This window comes from Clupea harengus, chromosome 7, assembly GCF_900700415.2.
Source record: "Clupea harengus chromosome 7, Ch_v2.0.2, whole genome shotgun sequence".
Classification (NCBI taxonomy): Eukaryota; Metazoa; Chordata; class Actinopteri; order Clupeiformes; family Clupeidae; genus Clupea; species Clupea harengus.
The window spans coordinates 3,606,645-3,632,522 of NC_045158.1; the positions used below are offsets into that span (position 1 = coordinate 3,606,645).

The following is a 25,878-nucleotide window of genomic DNA, read 5'->3' on the forward strand; positions in this document are numbered from 1 at the left end:
CCGCCACGCCCCCTCCCTTTGCACAGATATTCCGCCTGTAGCACTTGTCAATGTAATTTCTTTGCTGAATATGGGTCTACATCGGTATTTTTCAGGCAATGCGACTTGGCTATTCAGACTATTTAGATTGACATGTTTTTCTTATTTTAGATATTTTTCACGATAATCTGGAAATGTGTTGAAATATCAAAGCGAATTTATACAAATAAAAAAATTCAATGGTGAACTGATCAACATAGGCTCATGTCGCGGACCCCCTGCAATGCCGCCGCAGACCACCAGGGGGCCACGGACCCCCGGTTGAAAACCCCTGTGATAGATAATAGAAAACCGCTTTGCGGCCCAGATGATTATTATTATTTTTTTAAGTGCTCGTGCCGGCCCCCACATGTCATGAAAAAGTGCCCCCCGGGGCGGCTGCCCGGTTCGCCCGTGCCCTAAACCGCCTGGCTTAGGCTATTCCAATTCTTGTTCAAATTCAAACTCCATCTCATGTACTCCAGCAAGCTGCAAACTTCCCACCCTCCACTGTAACAATTTCCCTCCAAAAAGTTTCCTCCATAATTTAGAAACGTACTCTAGTTACGAATATCCTATAGAAAAACTACAAATGAGTCTTTGCAGTACCTGCACAGGGGGAGCTCTAGAGTGAAATATGTGTGAAGGTGTGTGAATGACTGTGTTTCCATTCAAACTGAGGTCATTTTCAAAAAGTTGAAAAACTTTAAGTTTGCTTGTCTTATGGCTTAATAATACCATTACAAGAAAGAAAAAGTGAGGTCCGCCAAAAAGACCTCACTTAAAAGGTCCAGGACTGGTTCGACTGTAGTTCAAACACACACACGGGCACACACACTCACACAAACACATACACTCACACACACATGCTGACGCTGGTGCTATGTCTTTACAGTGTAAATATTTTATTTGTACCAAAATGCAGTACAGAAAAATACATTTGTATTTACATAGTAAATATGAAATAAGTTGAAACCACCATTTAAATGTTTATCCTTAGTAAGAACAGAAGCATACACACACACACAAACAGACACACACACACACACACACATGTATTTGCTATTGAACACCCCATTTCATATCCCACAGAAATAAATGAATTGTTTTTTTTTAAACAAAAGCTAAACTTCAACCAAAATGAATTAGTGTCGTGTGGAGGTCAGTGTGATGAAGAAGAGACAGGGAACTGAAGGTGAAGAACAGACCACACGCACACACACACACACGGGAACTGGTGTGGAGGTCAGTGTGATGAAGAACAGACAGGGAACTGGAGCTGAAGGTAAAGAACAGACAGGGAACTGGAGTGGTGCTGAAGGTAAAGAACAGACCACACACACACACACACACACATGGGAACTGGAGCTGAAGGTATAAAATGCTATCAGTGGCCAGCACTGAGAACCAGCAGCAGTTGCTTGGTGACACTCTGCACATGTTAAAGATACAGAACCACAATCAGTTGAGACATGAGGCTCACGTGTCCTCCGAGCAGGGGTAGGGGTCGGGGTTAGGGTAACCCAGGTTACAGCCTGAGGACAGCGGCCCATTCTAATGACCTCTAATAACCTACTGTCACAAGCACACTGTGTGTATTATACTAACTTCAGTCATAAGAAGATATTTAAAATGTATTGTATTGAAATATAATATGAACAGAGGTGCACAACTATAAACTGATGTTTACAAATTGACAAAATGACTTCAGTAATTCACTGACTGCATTGGACAAGTTACACAATATAATTGATTTAAACTCATGGAAGTGGTTTAAACCCACAGCAGAGGTTAACAGAAGTGGTTTAAGCCCACAGAAGAGGTTGACAGGGTTAAGGGTCAGAGGTTAACAGGCTTAGGGGTCAGAGGTTAAAGACACACCAAGGCTCTAATCTGGAATCAGGTAGAGCAGTTTCTGTTTTCATTGTGTTTTCACTCGTTTTTGTGAACAACAAATAATGTGTTGCCCAACAAGAAACGGTTAAAAGAGTTGGGGTTAACTAGGGTTAACTAAGCACTGAGTTATCTTCCTTGATGAGAAGCAGAAATCCACCTGGATAAATCACCTGTGGAGTCCCTGGTTATTAGGAAGAGTTTAGCACCGTTGAGGAGAGGGGCAGGCCCTCCTGCCTACAGTAGTACTGGTGTAGGTGGAGGTGTAGGTGTAGTTTAGCACCACTGAGGAGAGGGCAGGCCCTCCTGTCTGCAGTAGTACTGGTGGAGGTGGAGGTGTAGTTTAGCACCGCTGAGGAGAGGGAAGGCCCTCCTGCCTGCAGTAGTACTGGTGTAGGTGTAGGCCCTCCTGCCTGCAGTAGTACTGGTGGAGGTGGAGGTGTAGTTTAGCACCGCTGAGGAGAGGGAAGGCCCTCCTGCCTGCAGTAGTACTGGTGTAGGTGTAGGCCCTCCTGCCTGCAGTAGTACTGGTGGAGGTGGAGGTGTAGTTTAGCACCGCTGAGGAGAGGTCAGGCCCTCCTGCCTGCAGTAGTACTGGTGTAGGTGGAGGTGTAGTTGAGGCCCTCCTGCTTGCAGTAGTACTGGTGGAGGTGTAGGTGTAGTTTAGCACCGCTGAGGAGAGGGAAGGCCCTCCTGTTACCTCATTTGAGGCTGCGTTTGTCAGTAAACCATCTGACTGGGTGATTGCAAGATGATTTAGAGAGGGAACCTTTCACTTCAGAAACACAACCCAACCTGGAAATTGCACATACATACAGGGTTAGGGGTTAGGGGTCAGGGTTAGGCACCGCCACATTTCCACATGCTTCCCCTCAGGTACGTAATTCACTGGATTCCTGAGAAGAAGGAGATTATGCTACGAAGTCCATTGGAACTTGGTGTAAAGGCAGGTGTAAATGAACTTGGAGTAAAGGCAGGCAGGTGTAAATGTCCATTGGAACTTGGTGTGAAGGCAGGTGTAAATGTTAAATGTAGCTTATTACTTAATGTACTTATTAGAAAAATATTATTCATTAATCCAGAACTCATTAAACTGTTGAGAGGAAAATGACATGGCTAACAGGAGATAAGAGTTGAGTCCCTCTTTAAAAAGAACTCAGGGTAGGTGTGATAGCAGGCTTGTAAATAATCCTTGGCACCGACGGCTCCGTCTCATTCGGGCAGCGGGGGAACCTTAAGACGCACTGCAGCCAAAGAAATCCATGCCAACCGGGCGGGGATAGCCCTCAAGAACCCTCCTGTTCACAGGGTCAACCTTCCAGTAGTGCCGTCTGCTGATGAAGAGGGCATATCCTGCAGAGCCAAACATTTATACACATACTCATTTACATTTAGTCATTTAGCAGACGCTTTTATCCAAAGCGACTTACAAGGATGTATACACATTTTACATTTACACTGATGGCACACCGCACATCAGGAGCAATTAGGGGTTCAGTGTCTTGCTCAAGGAGCAACCTTCTGATTTCTGATTACTGATTACTACGACTTCTCTACCTCCTGTATCACTGTCGCCCTATACCTACATACTCATTTATACATACTCATTAAGACCTAAAGCTGGGCCTTATTAACATACGGTCCTTAACATCAAAAGCTGCACTTATAAATGAGCTGATAACAGACAACCACATTCAAATACTTTTCCTAACCGAAACCTCGCTAAAACCAGATGAATTCCTTAAATGAGTCCACCCCTCCAAGTCATGTTAACTGCCACATCCCCCGCAGCACATTACGTGGAAGTGGAGTAGCTACAATTTCCCTCGCCAACTTAGGTATTTTCCCAAGACCTGAATTTAAATTCACATAATTTGAAGTCCTCGTACTTTGGAATTGATATCTAATAACAAAATGTTGTCTCTCTCATAGTGTGACTTTTGCTCGCAAATGCTGATGGATGTGGAAACACTGTTCCTCATCACCATATCCATCAAGTACATAATACACACACACACACACACACACACTCATCACCATTTCCATCAAGTACATCTACGCATATTGGCAGCTGAACTCTACCCACTCACTTTGTTTCTTTCTTCCCCTCCTAGTCTAGACTATCTTCGCTTTGGGATGCTGCTGTAGTCTCTCCACCTGATCTACTTGCAGAAACCCTCAGCCTAAACATACCCATCCCCACCATACTGTCATGCACTTATTCTACCCCCATACTCTGTGCTAGCATTTTCCTGCAATGTAAATAATTGCACTGTACAGTATATCCACTAAGCTGTTATACAATACCTGAATGCTCTGTCCCCACCTTTTCCACAACCAATTTTGTATGTATCATGTATATACCATATTATGTTTGTATGTATTATGTACATTTACCACATGTATGCTAGCATCTGCTATGTTGCTGATTGATTTTTAACCTTCATTTCATTTAGCTGGGTTAGTAAATGCTATGGGGTAGAGAGCTGTGGTCTGCTATGGGGTAGAGAGCTGTAGTCTGCTGGGTAAGGGTTAGGGTAAATGCTATGGGGTAGAGCTGTGTAAGGGTGAGGGTTAACCCTGTTGCCTTTTGCTCATTGGTGTTTTGATGTTTCAGTATTACTTACTATTTACGTATTTCATGTAAGCAACCCTAACCCAATGCAGACATGTACCATACTGATCCTGGAACCCTGCATCTACGTCATCAGAATTACACACATACTCATGTACTAATTTACACACACACTCATTTACACACATACTCATTTACACACACACTCGTTTACACACACACTCGTTTACACACACACACACTCATTTACACACACACTCGTTTACACACATAGTCGTTTACTTACATACTCATTTACACACACACTCGTTTACACACACACTTGTTTACACACATACTCATTTACTCATGTACCATACTGATCCTGGAACGCAGCGTCTATGTCATCAGGGACGCCGGGCCAATCACGGCTGGTGCTGCGGGGGTAGGCTGGGTCCACTAGGTTCTGAAGCGGGTTGAACCGCCAGTAGCTCCCGGAGCGGAAGAAGTAGGTGTGCTGTTCAGCCCCCTCCCTCCAGCGCAGCGCCGCCTGGATGGGGGACACGGGTAAACCCAGACTCTGCAGCCAGTCTGGGCCTGTGATCTGCTGCTCGGCATCAAACACCCAGTAGCTGTGGTCTAGGGGACAGAAGGGAAGGAGGAAGGAGAGGTGGACAAGAGAAGGGAGAGAAGAGAAGATTTGGAGGTCACACACTTATGATTTAGGGCTCACACACTTAAGATTTAGGGGTCACACACTTGTGCAAGTTGTCCTGATGTGTGGAGGGTCATACAAACACATTAGTAGGTTTGGGGGGGGGGGGGGGGCAAACTATACAAACACATCGATAATTATAGGAGGGGGGTTCAAATTGTACAAACACATCAGTATTTATAGGAGGGGGGGGGGGGGTCATACAAACACATCAGTAGTTATAGGGGGGGGGGGGGGGGGGGGGGGCAAACTATACAAACACATCCATAATTATAGGAGGGGGGTTCAAATTATACAAACACATCAGTAGTTATGGAGGGGGTGTCAAACTATACGAACACATTAGTCGTTATGACATTGTGGTGGCAATGTCATACTGCTGACATACAATCATATTCACTGAGTCAGGAAACAGCTTGGAGTTGTTGAGTTCCATCAGATCTGAATGGCTTCACTTAATTCACTTAATTCAATAACATAGCTGTGATGCTCAGAAACCACATCTATAGAAGGAACAATGACAAAAATGTTGAGGGGCAGCACCCTCTAGTGGTGGAAACAATTATGACGGGAAATTATATGTGTACAGGATGTATGTGTGCAGTGTGAACTGTGTGTATTTGTGTCTGAGTGTTTTTGTATGTGTTCTGTGTGTGTGTGTGTGTGTGTGTGTGTGTGTGTGTGTGTGTGTGTGTGTGTGTGTGTGTGTGTGTGTGCACGCAGGCTTCCTGCAGTCTTGTCTGGTCATGTCTCACGAAAGGCTCACAGCTGGAAGAGTAAACAAAGACATGGGTCATTGAGGGCACAGCCTCCATAACCCCCTCAATCAACCACACACACACACACACACACACACACACACACCAGCCTCCATAACCCACACACACACACACCAGCCTCCATAACCCACTCAAACACACACACACCAGCCTCCATAACCCACTCAAACACACAGACACCAGCCTCCATAACCCACTCAATCAGCCACACACACACATACACACACACACACACACACACACACAACCAGCCTCCATAACCCACTCAAACACACACACACACACACACCAGCCTCCATAACCCAGTCAAACACACACACACCAGCCTCCATAACCCACTCAATCAGCCACACACACACACACAACCAGCCTCCATAACCCACTCAACCACACACACACACACACACCAGCCTCCATAACCCACTCAACCACACACACACCAGCCTCCATGCAACTCCTTCTTCCCAGACCTGCCTGTTCCTGTCCTCCCGAGACAAACACACACCACCACCACCACCACCCACACACACCAGCCACTCAACCACCACCACCCACATACACCAGCCACCCACCACCCACCTAGCCACACACACCAGACAAACACACAAACACACGCAAATTGCACTACAACCACCAAAACACTTCATACTTCACCCAACAGTGACTCATGCTGCCATAACTATAGCATATGCTCTCTCCCATTAAACTACTTTATCACTCAATGTAAAATGAACTAAAAAAAAAGACAGACAACTTGAAGCATTGCAAAATGCATATATTATGTGTTGCTGTATCCTCTATTTTTGGACAGTTTAGTGTTGCATTGTAAAAGAAGAGAAAAACGTATTACACCTCGTACATATTGTAATATAAAATAAAATACAGTAAATGTGAAATTCAGCTATATGCCTCAAGACAGTTCCATGCTAAATCTTCTGTGGTATACTATAGTACAAAAGAGTGTACAGACACTTTTCTTTCTTCATGAGTCACTTATGGGTGAAGTATGAAGTGTTTTGGTGTGTGTGTGAAGTCTGAAGTGTTTTGGTGGCTGTAGTGCATTTTGGGTGAAGTCTGAAGTGTTTTGGTGTGTGTGTGTGTGTGTGTGTGTGTGTGTGTGTGTGTGTGTGTGTGTGTGTGTGTGTGTGTGTGTGTGTGAAGTCTGAAGTGTTTTGGTGGTTGTAGTGCATTTTGCACCAAAGGTGAACTGATATGCTGAGGTGTGTGTCTGTAAAGCCCACTGTGTGAAGAGTTTTGAAAAAGTGGAAATCATATCATTAGTAGTTGCTTCATATGTATCTTTAATGTATTGGATCATATCGCATTAGAAGCTGCTTCATATGTATCTTTAATGTATTGGATCATATCGCATTATCAGTTGCTTCATAGGTATCTTTAATGTATCAGATCATGCACCAACTCAACCACCACACACACATCCAACCACACACACACACAACCACACACACACAACCAACCATCCACCACACTCACCACCCACTCAACCACCACACACAAGCACACCGGCACCCACCCACCCACTCAATCACCCACCCACTCAACCACCACACACACAAGCATATCCAACCACACACCCAACCACCACACACACCACCCACTCACTCAACCACCACACACACCACCCACCCAACCACCACACACACCACCCACCCAACCAGCCCCACACACCACCATCCACCCACACAAGCACACCGGCACCCACTCGACCACCACACACACAACCCAACCACCACACACACCACCCATCCACCACACAAACCACCACCCACCCAACCACCACACACACAAGCACACCAGCACCCACCCTGGAAGAACCATATATTGCCAGTTTTGTCTTCGAAGGCGGCGTCGATGCGCTGGGGAATCAACCACACACCCACCCAACCACCACACACACAAGCACACCAGCACCCACCCTGGAAGAACCATACAGGGTTTGTACGGTCATGAAAAACCTGGAAAAGTCATGGAAATTTGTTCAAGGTTATTTACGCTGAGTTTTAAATAATTAATATGCTTTTAAAAGAAATACGCTCAAAATATAAGCAGGCATACGCTCTCATACTAACTGAAAAGTTTGGTGGCCATAGCAACAGTAACTTAGGGAAGCGGACGGGATAATGTCCGGGAAGTGTAGATTTAACCATGCTAGGCTACAAATGGAAAAGTACATGTCATGGGTTAAAACAGACGAAGACCCGGGACGAGCAAAATGTAGGTTGTGTGGTGGCAAAACATTCGACATTTCAAACATGGGAGAGCCGGCATTAACCATTAACGAGCCATGCCAAAGGAAGCAAACAGAGCGCTGCTACTAGCGAAGCTTCAGCAACCCCTATCACCACAGCGAGGGCAACTGCTACGCCAAGCAGCACGTCTCTCTTGTCGGCTACCAAGCAGGCGTCGATAATCGATTCTGTAACAAAAAATGTCCTAACTGCGGAGGTAATGTGGGCACTGAACGTGGCCAATTCGCATTATTCTTTTGAATCATCCGAAGATGCCAGCCTGCTCTTTCGACAAATGTTCCCCGATAGCCAGATTGCAACACTCCATGCCAAACGACCAAATTAAAAAAAATCTCCCCACTCGACCATCTCAGATTTGGCTGAAAAAATTCAAGGATGTTCATACACTTCTTAATAGGTATAGTCCGAAATATTAGCTCTCTACTCCCAATAGTTTTGTCACAAACAAAATGTTTTAGCAACTAAGTTATGTGCATTTTCAGACGCTTTTTTTAGCAGCGTTTTCTGAAGAACCATTTTCAAATTGCTATAACTAGAAAAGTATTTAAGCTAGCTCCTTCAAACTTTCTAGTCTTAAAATCAGCTACCATTACTTGAAGAATATGGACTTCCAGGTTGTGGCTTGGGTATATCATAGTATTCGGGGTGCTTGAATTTGCGCAAAAGTTTTACTCTACGCTTTGTGGCAGCATCTTTGAAGGCCTGTGGAAAGCTCAATGTTAAAGCTAGAGACTTGATATTATATACAGACCTTCCTATGTGTGCTCTGTAAAAAAGAACTGTCCCTATGTGATGAGAGGAGCTACCAACATGAAACTAACTGTTTTGGAAAGATTAGATATTTGTTCTTAACATATCAAACATTTGTGATGGTGTTCTGCCTCATTTTCTCAAAATTAGTCTTTGAAAATGTGGGATTTTTGTACACGCCCAGCATTCAATGGCCTATGGAAGCATATTAAAATGCTAACAAAATGCACTAAGTTTATGACACAGAGCTTAAACTGCATATTTTTGTATATTGTATGCTTTGGAATTCTCATTGTTAGTTTAAATACTACATTTTATCACAAAATGTTTGGTCATGGAAATTTGGTTTAAAGTCATGGAAAAGTCATGGAAATCCATTGGTCAAAATGTGTATGAACCCTGACCATATATTGCCAGTTTTGTCTTCGAACGCGGCGTCGATGCGCTGGGGGATCAGCCACCACACACACCACCCAACCACCCAAACACCCAACCACAAGCACACCAGCACCCACCCTGGAAGAACCATATATTGCCAGTTTTGTCTTCGAACGCGGCGTCGATGCGCTGGGGGATCCCTCTCCAGTGCCTGGAGGCCAGGGCGGGGTACCCCTCCTGCAGACGGCCGTCTCTGATGCGCCAGGTGTAGCTGTCCTTAAAGAAAAACAGCTCCCCACGAATCACTGACACTGCATCAAAGTCCGTGTGGCACGCATCCGGCTGTAAGCACAGAAACAAGAGAATGGGAATTTACAGAGAGAGGCAAAGATGTGAGATGAAGGGTGAAAAAGACTTGGAGAAGAGACAGACAGAGAGAGAGATTTACCTCTCCTTTATTTAAGCAGTAACACTTTTACATCAATATACTGTACTCTTTAAACAAATACAACATGGACATTTTTGAGAGAGAAATGAGTGAATGGATTATTGTCAGAAGGTATACATTAGACTTGAGTTTGAGCGTAAATATATGTATTAAAGTCTTTAAGGCATTTGTACATGCGGAAAGAAAGCCCACTAAGCAGTGGTACGTTCCTCAGTGAATTGTATGTGATGATGTTATTACAACTTCATGAGTTTTAACATGTATTGTAAAGTATGTAAATGTATGTATGTATGTAAAGTTATTATAAGTGCATCATTTCAATATGATCTTTATTACTACATACACTTTACCATCTGAGGAGTGATCTCATTGGTCTCTGTATTTCCTGGTGGTGGAGGTGGAGGCGGAGCCTGTGGCCGAGGGCCGTACAGGTATTGGATGCCTTGCTTGTCATCCTCACTGAGCTCCAGTGGATAAGAGAAACTGTAATAATAATAATAATTCATTTAAATTGTAATGCACTCTTCATTCAGAAGAATCTCAGAGTGCCAACATATTAGAAACTAACTATAATAACACAATAAAATAAAAATTAGTTAACATAAGCATAATTGAAATTTAACATTTTAACATAAGATTTAACACAAGGCCAGAAATGCCTTCCTGAATAAAAGAAAGCCGACCTGTAGAAAGGTGACATGATGGCTCCCGGCTCCAGAGAGTGCTGCAGACCCAACACATGGCCAAACTCATGAGCGGCTACCTGCAGGAGGTCTGTGCCTGCAGGGACCACAGAGAGGCATTCAAAGTGATATGGCATAATAAGATAATCACCCAATCACAAATAAACACTCAATTCCAGAATAACAGGAGCAATGTGACATACAATGCAATCCCATAATAACCCATAATATGAGACATATATTGCAGTTAGAAAGTATTAAGACCCCTTCACTTTTTTCACATTTTGTTACTTTGCTTTTAGCTTAAAGTAACACTATGGAGTTTCTGGAGCCGCCAGGTAATTTAGCTCAGGTGTGTCCCATTTTTTATCATCTTGGTTTAGGGTTAGGGTTACTCTGTATGGTGGGTTAGGGTTAGGTGGTGGGCTAAGCATTGTTGATACTCTCAGAGTCTCAGAGATGCTAGTGAAGTTAGTAAAGAAAGACGCATAGCTCAGGGAGAGCTCCTACCCATCTCATTGTTGATACTCAGGGAGAGCTCCTACCCATCTCATTGTTGATACTCAGGGAGAGCTCCTACCCATCTCATTGTTGATACTCAGGGAGAGCTCCTAACCATCTCATTGTTGATACTCAGGGAGAGCTCCTACCCATCTCATTGTTGATACTCAGGGAGAGCTCCTACCCATCTCATTGTTGATACTCAGGGAGAGCTCCTAACCATCTCATTGTTGATACTCAGGGAGAGCTCCTACTCATCTCATTGTTGATACTCAGGGAGAGCTCCTACTCATCTCATTGTTGATACTCAGGGAGAGCTCCTACCCATCTCATTGTTGATACTCAGGGAGAGCTCCTAACCATCTCATTGTTGATACTCAGGGAGAGCTCCTACCCATCTCATTGTTGATACTCAGGGAGAGCTCCTACCCATCTCATTGTTGATACTTGTGTCTCAGAGAAAGAAGCGTAGCTCAGAGATGCTAGTGAAGCGGGTGAAGAAAGACGCGTAGCTCCTACCCATCTCATTGCCTATAGTCCAGGACTCATCGTAGTCAAAATGGATGTCTCCTGCCCGGTGAGTCCGAGGAAAGAAAGCATGGGCAAGAATCCCACCAGGACCATCAAAGGGCAGGTTATCGCCATGCCAGTATCTGTAGAGGAGGTCAAAGGGCAGGTTATCGCCATGCCAGTATCTGTAGAGGAGGTCAAAGGGCAGGTTATCGCCATGCCAGTATCTCTAGAGGAGGTCAAAGGGCAGGTTATCGCCATGCCAGTATCTGTAGAGGAGGTCAAAGGGCAGGTTATCGCCATGCCAATATCTGTAGAGGAGGTCAAAGGTCAGGTTATCGCCATGCCAATATTTGAGATCAGAAGGTGGCCAGTGTTGACAAGCCCGTCATTAGGCAGATGCCTCAGAGAAGATGTCTAACCCTCAGAGAAGATGAAGATGTCTAACCCTCAGAGAAGATGCTGTAAGTAGACGAAGGGTTGACTCAAAAACGATCCGCATACGGATGTAATTCTAGAATGTTGATTGGTTAAGATTAGTTACCAGGCAGGAACGGAGAAATGATTGGCTAATACCAGGACCTCTACTTTTCCCGCTGAGCTGCAACGTCGTTTGCCTGACATTTAATGTGGTCTCACGTTTAACGTTGCTGTTCAACATTAATAGCAACTGAATTACACGTGTGGTAGGTGTAATCTGTAGCGTTAAATAACATAAACTGAGAGTGATCGATAAAGGATATATGTTACTCATGACAAACACACATAATCGATGTTTTTTTTTGTGTGAAAGTTATTTAATTGGTTAGCTTACATTACAGTATCTTACATAGGCTAACTACCTATCATAACAGTGTTAATTATCGGACAGCGTGTGTTATCGGCAAACGTTCACGTTGTCATGTTAATCCATTAGTAAACTGAGCATATCGATTGTTAATCCATTATTTAATTCAGCATTTTTATTGTTTAACTGAATGGCCGATGTTTGACACGGTCTGATAACTGACATGGCTACGCTAGCTAACTAGCTACTGTACTGTTTGGTTAGCTCACGCTAGCACTCTTACAAACACACATACATACACAATCGATAGGTTTTTGTAAAAAAATTGTTCATTGGTTAGCTTAAATGACAGTAATTTATGCAAGCTGACTAAGTTTGGAAGACTTGAAAACTTCAAGACCTGAAGACAAAAGCCTCTGTTGAAGTTACCTAAACTTCATCAGCAGATTACACATCCCCCATCCAGCTAAGGTAAGTTGATTTACTTGCATTACAAATAACCTCAGGTAATGTTACAAGTCGCCAACAGCGAGCCTTCCCTTTAGTATGGCTATATGCTTAGTTACCATGCTATTAAATAGAGGACCTTCACTTTTAATTTTGTGACATTTTTTTTACAAGTAATGTTAGCCCACAGTAGCATAGCCTGTCTTCTGGTCAGTGCGCATGGATGACATTTGGCACAAATCAGTCACGTTAAATGCAGCGATCAGGGATTTAAATCTCCCGGTGCTATTGCAATAGTTTCGATGTTTTTGCTCTTTTTTCACGATGTGTTAATGACATTGTACATTGTAGCATAGCCTGCTGTCAAACGGTTTTGGGTAGTGCCTTACCTTACCTGAGGGAAAATAAAGCGCTAGGTTGCGCTGCGCACCAAAACTTTATGGATGACATTTAGCACGTTAAATGCAGCCATCAGGGATTAAAATCTCATGTTTTTATATACATGTACATGTACATTTACAGACATATACATGAACATTTACAGACTTTCTATGTGTTCACAAAACTAATGCTGTCATGTTCTCTCTCCCTCTTCTCGTTTGTGACAGTGTGCTACGTTGTGTTTTGTGTGTTAGTGAAGTGTAAGTGACATATTGTGTTATATTTAGACATCCTTGAGAGATGGAGAGTTTTGCACGTCTGGACGCTATATTTTATTACCTTGCAAATGGTTCCCACCAACTAGGGAGTAGTAGGATACAGATGTCTTCTGTCGGTAGAGCAGCAAAGCAGTATGTGTTAGATATGGGTAAGTTGTACTATGTTAACTGTATGAGTGCAATGACAGTGCAGCTGTCATGGAAAAAGGTGTCCGGCTGCGAAAAGGGGTCCCAATGGCTTTCGAACGACTCTTGAGTGACAGTTGCTATACCAACGCTAGCATTACGTAACCCGGACCCCTTTTGCCTATCAGTCAGTGAGTCTCAAGAGTCGTTCGAAAGCCATCAGCTACTTTTTAATCGCTTAATATTGTGCCTAAACAGACAATACGTAACCCAGACGCCTTTTGGCTATCAGTCAGTGAGTCTCAAGTCGTTCGAAAGACATCAGCTACTTTTTTGTCGCTTAAGATTGTTGCACAACGGGGGAATTGCTAATCGCTAACGAGATGTTAGTGGCTAACCCTATGTGCTTACTTACACTGACTGGCAGCCAATATTAAGCGACTAAAAAGCAGCTGATGGCTTTCGAACAACTCTTGAGACTATCTGACTGATAGCCAAAAAGTGTCCGGGTTACATAGTGTCCTTTTAGGCACAATATTAAAAGACTAAGCTGTAGTTTTAGCTACACCTGCCTTGCAGGTATCCTGTAGCAAATTTCAACAGGTTTCGCCGCTAGCATCTCGTTAGCGATTAGCAATTACTTCGTTGTGCTCCACAGTTAAAGGTGCTGCAAACAATTCCCTGTTTTGTGAAAATGTAATTGTGGGTGCCGTCAGATATGTCTAAATATCACAACACATTAAGGACTTTCTTAGAGCAACACAACAAAGGAATTGCTAATCGCTAACAAGATGCTAGCGCAAACCTGAAATTTGATTACTTTGATACTATAACTAACTAGCGAGTCAACAACTTTTCTAACACAGTCAAACATCAAGCACATGGTTGTTTTGCTTGGTTTATGGCAGGTCAAATACAGGCAAGCTGGTCTCAGGTAGAGAAGTATAATGGGAGATGCTCTGGGGTAAATTGCGTTATTGAGGTATTTAATGCAGCGCAAGTCTGTCACTTCCAAAAAAGTGTCCGGTGACGTAATGCTAGCGTTGGTATAGCAACTGTCACTCAAGAGTCGTTCGAAGCCATTATTACATCACCCGGACCCCTTTTTCCATGACATAGCCACTGGAGAGCACCCTGGTGTACAGAAGACTGCACAGAAGGCAGTGCAGAATTTTTATTGGCTGACTTTGAAAAATGATGTAGAGGATTGGGTTGGTTCCTGTGAGCCATGTCAGAGGCATGACAGAATTAAGACTGTAGCACCTATGCTACACCCTATTAAGGTCCAGGGTCCCTGGCAGGTCATGGGAGTTGATTTAATTGGGCCGCTCAAAACGACATCCAAGGGTTACACCCATATCATACGTTTTACTGATTTGTTCTCCAAGTGGGTCATGGCTAGGCCTCTGAGAGGCAAGAACGGTCCAGGGGTAGGACTTATGGTGACACAAACTGTTTTGGCACAGGGTGGTGTCAAAAAAAATTATCACTGATATGGGAAGAGAGTTTGTTAATGACTGTAACAAAGCTCTTTTTGAAACCTTTGGGATAGAGCATGCTGTAACTTCAGCCTAACACAGAGCAATGGGCAAGATGAGCGCTCAAACCAGAACATTAAGCGCCATCTTGCAAATGTAACCGGCAGAATTACGGTCCTGTCTCCCAGCAGCCACCGTAGCTCTGGTCCTGCTCTGCCACGCCCCGAGTAGCACTGTTGAATGGCTGTTCATTCATTAGCCCATTCTTTCTTGTAGATTGGGAATACGCGCGTTGCAGTGATTGCTGCAGATCACAAACAACGTTCCACTGTAAGTAGTTTCTATTTTCTCTCTAGTCTGACAACCTACCAGTATCTGTTATTGTTTTGTAGAAGTTAACTCTGGTTTTTTTTGTCTTCACAGGACAAAGCAGTGTTCCACACCCTTACCACAGGTGTCGTGACTGGACAGCACATAGTTGTGTTACGGAAAGAACTTTAAGCTGTATCAATGGCATTAAGCCAGATGCCGTGGTGCTACTGCCCCGTCACGTTGGTCTGCGTTAAAATAAAGCTTTACAGGTTTGGTCAGCGGACATCTGGGGTTAAATGCGTTGTACTGTAGCTTTACAGGTTCGGTCAGCGGACACCTGGGGTTAAATGCGTTGTACTGTAGCTTTACAGGTTCGGTCAGCGGGCACCTGGGGTTAAATGCGTCGTACTGTAGCTTTACAGGTTCGGTCAGCGGACACCTGGGGTTAAATGCGTCGTACTGTAGCTTTACAAGTTCAGTCAGCGGACACCTGGGGTTAAATGCGTTGTACTGTAGCTTTACAGGTGTGGTTAGCGCACACCTGGGGTTAGAAAGATGTGCCTTGTTTTTACGGTCTTACAGGTGTGGTCAGCAGGCAGTGCGTGCGTTGCGCTTGTAGGAAGTCCTTTACGGTTCCCAAGTGCGGCGTGCAATCTGTCAGCGCACACCTGGCGTTAGACGTGCGTCACAGGTTGTATTTACTGTTTTTTGTAAGGGGACGCGGCGGCGCGTCTGGTGTTCAACCAACCGAAAAGGGCACACGTCACCCCGCTACTCATTGAGCTCCACTGGCTGCCAGTAGCTGCTCGCATTAAGTTCAAGTCACTTATGCTTGCCTACAGAGTGCTTACTGGTTCTGCTCCCACATACCTAAATGCTCTTGTAAGGGCAAATGTTACACTCAGGACGCTGCGCTCGTCTAGTGAGCGTCGTTTGGCACTGCCGTCCGTGCAAGCACGGCAATCCAGACTATTCTCATTTGTAGTTCCACGTTGGTGGAACGAACTGCCTAGTACTACCAGAGCAGGGGCGTCCCTCTCTACCTTCAAGAAGCTTTTGAAGACCCAACTCTTCAGAGAGCACCTCCCCTCCTAACTGGCACCTGACTAGCGCTTAACTTGCACTTCAGCAGTTACATTCCTGCACTTCTTTTTCCTTTTTTCTAGGTCGTTGTTTTTCTAATTCTCATGTAAAGTAGTATTTATTGTTACACCATGCTTTTTATTGCTCTTAGCTAGACTGTTCTCTCCCTTGTACGTCGTTTTGGACAAAAGCATCTGCTAAATGACTAAATGTAAATGTAAAATGTGTGTGTGTGTGGGGTGTGGGGTAACTCTAACTCTAACCCTCAGAGCCTACTATGGGTTAGGTCTCTCAGCACGCCCACCCTGCAGGCCTACTATGACTGTGAAACATGATTGGACCTTTATGTGGATAATGACCACATTAATATCACATTATTGGACCTTTATGTGGATAATGACCACATTAATATCACATTATTGGACCTTTATAATGACCACATTAATATCACATTATTGGACCTTTATAATGACCACATTAATATCACATTATTGGACCTTTATAATGACCACATTAATATCACATTATTGGACCTTTATAACGACCACATTAATATCACATTATTGGACCTTTATAATGACCACATTAATATCACATTATTGGACCTTTATAATGACCACATTAATATCACATTATTGGACCTTTATAATGACCACATTAATATCACATTATTGGACCTTTATAATGACCACATTAATATCACATTGCTGCATTGTTGATCTATCTATAGATTTTCTACATAATTTCTACATTGCTTTACATTGGCGATGGGGTAGGCTAATGCTAACCCTAGCTAGTGTCTGAATTAATTTAGACCTGAAGTAGCTTTACTGATATCTCAGCCTAAACCAGTTTTCCAAAGACTGTGGAGGTCCGAGGTAGGACATACTAACCCCAACCCTCACCTGTTGAAGTCGATGACGATGTCTAACCCTCACCTGTTGAAGTCGATGACGATGTCTAACCCTCACCTGTTGAAGTCGATGACGATGTCTGCCTCTGTGGTGTGCACCTCGGAGAAGGTCAGTGGAGTGACGTCACTCCAGACCCTCAGAGCCTCCTGCAGCACCCGTCGCACCTTCTCCTCCGTCATCTGCCAGGGGAAGCGCATTATCCTGGACACACAGACACACACACACACACACACACACACACATTGCAACAGGGTTAGGGTTAGGATTAGCTATTTTACCTTAAAATAACAGCTTAAAAAAAATTGGGGCGCTACAATGACGTTTAATATGGAGAATGGCCTCTGTGCCATTGCCATACCAGGGTCCGTAAACATATCACTGCCTTATGTAGGTTTCTGGAAGCCGCCTGGGTACTCTCTGCTGGACTAGTAAGTAGCTTATTTGCGACGACAGGAGTAAGGCACAGTGTAAGATCTGCACTGCTACGGTGTCGAGGGGCGGAAAGGAAAGTACTTCGTTTAACACAAGTAATTTGATTAAACATCTGAAGACGCACCATAGTGCTAAGTACACAGAGTTCACTGATGCTAGTGGGGCAAGACCGGAGCAACCAACCTTAACTGCCGTCTTGCAAAAGAAAAAAACGCGCGCACACACACACACACACACACAGAGAGAGAGGTAGAGAGAAAGACTAATAGTGCCACATAGGTTAAGTCAGGGGTTTTCAACAGGGGGTCCGTGGCCCCCTAGTGGTCCGCGACAGCATTGCAGGGGGTCCGCGACATGAGCCTATGTTGATCAGTTTTTTATAAATTCGTTTTGATTTTTCAACACATTTCCAGATTACTCTTGAATATTGTGTTATATGCAGAATATCTGTGCAGGGGGAGGGGGCGTGGCGGCGGCGGTTACAAACACCAACGCGCATGCAGGCACATCAGTGGGCCGCAAATTACTTTCTAGTCAGAATGGTGGTCCCTAGGACAAAACCAGTTGAAAACCCCTGGGTTAAGTGATTGTTTGTGTACTTGAGCAGGTGACTCTTTTGATCCTTTTGTAACTTAAATGTGCTACTGTGCTAATCCAGTAATAGTTCTGTTCACTTTTTGTTAAGTAGACTGCGTTGTTAACTATGCAGCTAATTAAATTGCCTTTATCTGGTTATATTTGCATTTTGTCTAATGTGATGACATTGTCTCTTTGAAGGCTTTTTTTTTTGTTAAAACCAGAAAGCTCTGTTTATTTTTGGCTTGGGATAGCCTTCTTTTAATTTTGTACTATAGGCTTGACATAATCTGCAGTGGATAAAATAAAATCTACCTCCAAATGAATTGCACTTTCATGGAGACCAAATCTAAGAAGTATCGGTATTCGGTATCGGCAAGTACACAAATCAAAATACTCGTATTCGTATCAGTTTGCAAAAAAGTGGTATCGGTACATCCCTACACTTAAGAAATGGTTTTCACTGTGAGTGGAATGGGGTATTTGTCTGTGTGTGTGTGTGTGTGTGTGCGGGGAGGGCGTTTAGTATTTTTGCTTGAAAAGCCCATCCTTACTTCATACAACTTTTTAACTGGATAATAGTGCTTGCACCACTGAAAACACATAAGATGAGATCATACAATTACATAAAATACTGTCATGCAGTTTATACTGTATATGATGAAGTTAATAGTCGGGAATTTGCGGTAAACAGACCAGTACACTACACATGATGGATACTAGGACCACTACACATGATGGATACTAGGACCACTACACATGATGATGGACACTAGGACCACTACACATGATGAATACTAGGACCACTACACATGATGGACACTAGGACCACTACACATGATGGATACTAGGACCACTACACATGATGGACACTAGGACCACTACACATGATGGACACTAGGACCACTACACATGATGGACACTAGGACCACTACACATGATGAATACTAGGACCACTACACATGATGGACACTAGGACCACTACACATGATGAATACTAGGACCACTACACATGATGGACACTAGGACCACTACACATGATGGATACTAGGACCACTACACATGATGGATACTAGGACCACTACACATGATGATGGACACTAGGACCACTACACATGATGAATACTAGGACCACTACACATGATGAATACTAGGACCACTACACATGATGGACACTAGGACCACTACACATGATGAATACTAGGACCACTACACATGATGAATACTAGGACCACTACACATGATGGATACTAGGACCACTACATGTCTTCCCCTTGAGCAATGAAGTGAACTTTCACCACTTCAAGTCACTGTAAAACATACTTCTCTAAAAATCAAATAGTATTGCTCCGTAAAATGTAGTTATTGTGGGGTACATATCCCAATGCCAATAGAACATCAGTATGCACTCCCTGGGAATCTATCTTTGTAGTTTTAGAACAATCCCCCCCCACACCCCCCCTCACACGCACACACACAGGGTATGGACACGATACTCTTACTTGTAGGTGAGATCAGTCTTCTCCCAGCGGCCTCCAAAGAGGACAAAACGTTTCTGCCGGTGTCTTCTACTCTTGATCGCCCCCTGGTGTGTTGGGTAGTCTGGTACGCCACATCGCGGGCGGTTGAAGACTCCCGTCTCATTCCAGGGGGGGGTGCTGTTCCAGACAGGTGGCTTGAGCGTGTCCTGAGGATGGGGCTCGAGCGTGTCCTGAGGGTGGGGCGTGTCCTGAGGGCGGGGCTTGAGCGTGTCCTGAGGGTGGGGCTCGAGCGTGTCCTGAGGGTGGGGCGTGTCCTGAGGGCGGGGCTTGAGCGTGTCCTGAGGGTGGGGCGTGTCCTGAGGATGGGGCTCGAGCGTGTCCTGAGGGCGGGGCTCATGCCCTCTCTTCTTCAGGCTGTAGGTGCTGGAGCTCTGATGCCATGTGACCGACTGAGAAAAAGATTGGCACAGCGTTACCATGACAGCCTCCAAAGGAAGCACAGCGTTACCATGACAGCCTCCAAAGGAAGCACAGCTTTACCATGACAGCCTCCAAAGGAAGCACAGCGTTACCATGACAGCCTACAAAGGAAGCATAGCTTTACCATGACAGTCTCCAAAGGAAGCACAGCTTTACCATGACAGCCTCCAAAGGAAGCACAGCTTTACCATGACAGCCTCCAAAGGAAGCACAGCGTTACCATGACAGTCTCCAAAGGAAGCACAGCGTTACCATGACAGCCTCCAAAGGAAGCCCAGTGTTACCATGACAGCCTCCAAAGGAAGCACAGCGTTACCATGACATCTTCTGCATTCCCAAAGGCTTTGGGGTAGGGCCAGTGTCTGCTGCCTCCTAACTGTCTTCTCCTGTGTAACGCGGGCTTGTGCATCATCGGCTTTGCTCATAAAGAAGCTGTGAAGAGTTTAATTGATTTCTGCGTTCCTTAAAGTCCTCAGGGCTCAAGCTGTCTCTGTTTCAGCATATCCTGCCAATCACATGTAGGGGAGTATTACCTTTAAGAGATCGTAGGATCAGGGAGATTACCTTTAAGAGATAGTAGGATCAGTGAGATTACCTTTAAAACAGCAGGATTAGTGAGATTACCTTTAAAACAGCAGGATTAGTGAGATTACCTTTAAGAGATAGTAGGATCAGTGAGATTACCTTTAAAACAGCAGGATTAGTGAGATTATCTTTAAAACAGCAGGACCAGTGAGATTACCTTTAAAACAGCAGGATCAGTGAGATGCTCTCTTAAGAGCTGCGACATGGTGAGACACTGATAAATGTCTTTTCTTCAGTTTTCATTTAAGCCCTCAAATCAACCAGAGCAACAGTAACACATGGGACACAAGCATGCGCACACACACACACACACACACACACACGCATACATACACACACACACACACATACATACACTCACACCAACGCATACATAAACACACACACATACATACACTCACACTAACACACACACACACACACACACACGCATACATACACAAGAAAAAAAACATACGCACACAAACTCCCTTTAAGGTCTTGAGATAGACTTCTCAAATGCACATCTTCCTTCAAAAACAAACTCTTTTGTCTCCAGGGCTCCTTGTTGTTTTTCAGGACAGTGGGCTGATAAGATGATGTCATGTTCCCCTGGTGTGACCTGTTCATACTCACATGGGGGGCGGGGAGGGGGGGGGGGGGGTGGCTGCTGTGTCTGGGGTTAGGGTTTATTATGAGGTGACTCAGCTAGCTGCTGTGGCATCTCAGATCTTAGCAAAAGCTAGCTGTGTGTCAAAAAACGGATTTAAAATCATTATCGTTGACTGATTTAACAACCATTATAGTTGACTGATTTAAACCTATTATAGTTGACTGATTTAAAAACATTATAGTTGAGTGATTTAAACCCATTATAGTTGACTGATTTAAACCCATTATAGTTGTAAATATATACGGCCTGGTAGGCACACATTAGTGAAGAAGAAGAAAGAAAACCTATTGTTCCTAAAGTTCATACAAAAACCCAACAGAACAGCTTTGGCTATGACGCAAAAACACGGAACACACTCCCGGAGGAGACTAGCCCAAACACTTTCCACTTTAAATTAGCCTCAAAACATTTCATGGCCTGAGGCGGTGTTTCTAAAACCGGTCTCATAGCTTGCATGTGCCGGTGCGAGTACAAAGCCGACTACAGTTTCTGGCAAGATGCCATGGACATCGGGGGCAACTTTTTCCTGAATCAGTTTACTGTCGTGTGACTAACAACAGGGAACAAAGTGACCAATGCGCAGATTATAAATGTTTTCACACATAGACCAGACACAAAACAAACTATGTTACATTTGAGTTTCGTGACGTTAGAAGGGTTGGTGCTCACTTTGAACAATCCTCCTCAAGCCACAAGAGCACAATGACTGTAGCCAACAAAGGACTGGGGCGGTATTCCAGGCGGAAGCAGTCAAATCGACCACCTTGTGTACCTCGTCGATTTAAATGTAATTGGGATCTAAGTAAGCAATCTTTTCTGCCACTCTCATTGAAATGCTTCAACACAAAACAGACGTGTACTTCAGTGCATCACTAGGAAATACGCTAAACCCACGTCCTTTGAAACTACAGCCTACAGCCATCTCACTCTTTGCGATTCGTTGACAATCATTTATGTAATGTATATTGAGCGCAAACGTGCATGCAATCTCCAACACCAACAGACATCCTTTGAAGCCCCATGCAGCAGTTATTATTCCCCTGTTTGAAGCACTGGTTATGCGCTCAAATCGACTAAATGTGATGCATTTACTTTCGTGTTGGGTACTATTAGTACATTATTTGGTATCATTCAACCGCTTGTTTAAAGTGCAACGAAGTGTAGTAGAGCTTGAGCACTTTTCAGACCGGTTTGCAAATACCACGAGAATCGCACGAACATGGTCGACGACTATCTGACTTACCTCAGGGTGTTTGCGTTTGTCAATGTCCCTTCTCTCCACAACTGGCAGGCAGTCAAGGCACAAGAAAAAATGAAGGGCAAAAGTGTTCGAGAGAAGCCAAGAGACCCACATCGTGATGAACCCGACCAAGCCTGCTACCTGCTGCAGTGAGATCCACACAGGAAAGTCAACTGTGCGTTATGGAGAGAAACGGCAAAACCTTTTAGCGCAGAGGCAAAGCGCCAGATCAAAAGAGTGGAACTTTTATGTGCTGTGATTTCTCTTTTCTTTCCTCAAATTACTCTCTTATCCCCCTCTTCACGGGCCAGGGTGACAGTATCACCCGTCACCACGTGACGCTTAACCCTTTCCCGCTACAGACGGCGTACTGTACATATTCTCTGCTTTGCGCTTTCTGGCCATTTCTGCTGCCATTTCTCGGCACATTTCCGAATAGCCACTAAATGCTCACATATACGAATGAGGTCCCGCGAGTTCAATGAAGTAGTTCTCATCCAAAACTGGAAATGCCTCTGAAGTAATGCACTTGGTTGAGCAAATTAAGTTGGTTAAATTCAATCTACTTACACCCCAAATTGAATGCAATGGAAAATCCTAGTTTAATGTACTAATAACAAAGTTATAATAACGTTACGTTACAATCAAGCATCCCGGAGCCATCTATTTAACTCAGTTTGTTAAGTAAGTATTACTCATAACTGAATCCTACATTCCAACTGATCAAACTTAACTTGTTTAGTTAGTGAGCTAGAACAGAAAAAATATCTTTAAATCAGTATCAATTCTCACATTCATTCCACGAGCCCTATACATAGCCTATAACGGCAACATCACACTGATATCACTATCAAAAAATGAAGGAAGCAGTCAACACCTTTTCAAAGCAACAGAAAATATTGTGCAATTGATCTATTCTAGTGCTTACCATCAATTATAAGGTATTGATCTATTCTAGTGATCAATTACACACTGTAAACCTGAACAAGTTCAGAGTACTTAAAACTTTTGATGTAACCGATTACATAATAAAATTTGAGTACATATATTATTATTTTTAAGTAAACTTAACTTAAAAATGATACATCGGCTATACTGATTTATTTTGTTATCGTTTTCATAATTTTTAAGTTCTATGAACTTATATTCAAATATTTTTATACTTAAATCTTTTAACCTCTATGTACTAAATTATTTTCACTCAACAACACAAAATAAAATTAAGTTTTAAGCCTTAAAAATCAAGTTCAGTGCACTTAATATTGGTGAAAGAGTTCAACTTGATTATTCTGAGTAGGTAATACTTAAATAGCTAACTTTTTTTTAAGTGAGCACTACTTATTTTTAATCATTGACCATATAATCTGATTTTCTGGTTCTGTTTACAAACTGACTTTAAACTGAAAGTTACTCTACAAGTAACATTCAAATCTATGTAAGATTTCTATTAAAAAGAGTGAGATGAGAAAAACTTAAGAGGTATCACATCATTTAAATTTCTTGTAAAACAACTGACAAAATAAAAGATTACATCAAAGCTTTAAAGAACAGCGTTACAAAGTTAAAAAGTCAACAACAAATCGTTTATTTCAACAAATATTTTTTTAAGGTGAGTAAGGACGGTTTCAGAGGTTTGTTGTCATCCAGAAACATAAAAAGGTTCGTATATTAAGGAGTGCATGAGTTTTTTCTTGCAGCTGAAGGGGTCGGGACCCGATGTAAAGAGAGCAACAGGAGCATCATCAAAATCTGGCTCCTCTTCCTCCTGCAAAACACCATCAATACAATTACCAGGAGAGTTTCAATGGAAACACTTACAAAAAAAACTGGCAATTAATAATACATAGTATCAGCTAATATTAAAGTTTCAGTAACAAACAAAATGTGATCACTGTTGTGCAGTTAATCCTAGACATACCTGAAGGTCATAAGCCTCGAGGATCCCCCGTAGCACCTCTGCTGTCTTGCCAGTCCGTGATGCCTTCTGCCTGTACACAAAAATATCTCTTTTGGTTGACTCCTCTTCTTATATGTCTACATCAAATCGGTTTGTTGTTTATATGCAACACGAATGCTGTCTGGTCAAAAAGATTATTGTAGGTCTTAACTGAAGTTCTCGACCATTATTGTTAGCTTGCTGCTAACACTTTTATCCATCAGATCCATTAAAACACATAGAAGCTAGCTAGCTGCTAAAAAGTTACATATAACATTAGCATGCTGATATAAATGATATGGTGTTTCTGTAGAACATGAGTTGTTTTCAACATAAAACAATTGATTGTTGTTTACTTTGCACATGAACATATTTGGGGGGAAATAACCCACTAACTAGCTCTTTAGCTCTTTAGCTTCCTAGCCGCCAGCGCCAACAGTCGTGCAACTGAACTTGCTACTTGACAGCCAAAACATGATTACTCAATAATAATTACAAAGAGGGAAATTCGCCACTTCTTATCGCAATTTCACTTGCTCCCGCAATTTTGTCGCAACAAACACCTAAAAAACACTGTTTACTTACCAGATAAGGACGCTTAGCAGCGACAGGATTACTAAAATATCTCCTTTGGTGGGGTGACCAGACATCCTCTTTTACCCGGACATGCATCCGGCAGTGATTGCAAAATCGTCCGGGATTTTGCCTCGTCGGATATTTGTGTTTCTCTGGGTCCTTCACAAACTAGTTTTTACGCCCTTACAAGTTTAAGAAAGGGTATCTCCCTTACGTTCCACCTTCTAGCACAAGCTCTGACTGTAGCGAGAACTGTCATTGGTCGACCGGCCTCTCAGTGTTGCCAGATGCACGATAATTATCCTCCAAAGACGATCATTTTGAGCATTTAATACGATACTTCACCATTTCCAATCTGGCAACACTGAGCACCGTGCCGCTTCCACTGGTTCCATTGTTTACAACAGCACATGACATCTGCATGTGGAAAAGATGTCAAAATTCCGTCGCGGGGGGAGGGGGCGGGGTCATCTGTATGCTACACACTACCACGCCCCTCCCCGCGACGAAGTGTCCTCTTTTTCACAAACTCAAATATGGTCACCCTACGAAGTTGGTCGACTCCTCTTCTACAGGAGGAACATTCTTATAGAAGTCTAACTGATACTATACAAT

At 43.4% G+C, this 25,878-nt stretch overlaps 1 protein-coding gene across 1 annotated transcript; it reads right to left on the minus strand.

The window, feature by feature from the left end:
* Positions 1-913: 913 nt before the first annotated feature.
* Positions 914-20,096, minus strand: LOC105903584 (stromelysin-3-like; the record flags this gene model as incomplete). The annotated part of the gene is made up of 8 exons (XM_031571176.2): positions 914-3,264; positions 4,841-5,104; positions 9,495-9,699; positions 10,156-10,288; positions 10,489-10,585; positions 11,509-11,642; positions 17,363-17,506; positions 19,816-20,096. Coding segments are annotated over 8 exons (1,377 nt in total), but the record flags the coding sequence as incomplete, so codon positions are not given.
* Positions 20,097-25,878: the final 5,782 nt, after the last annotated feature.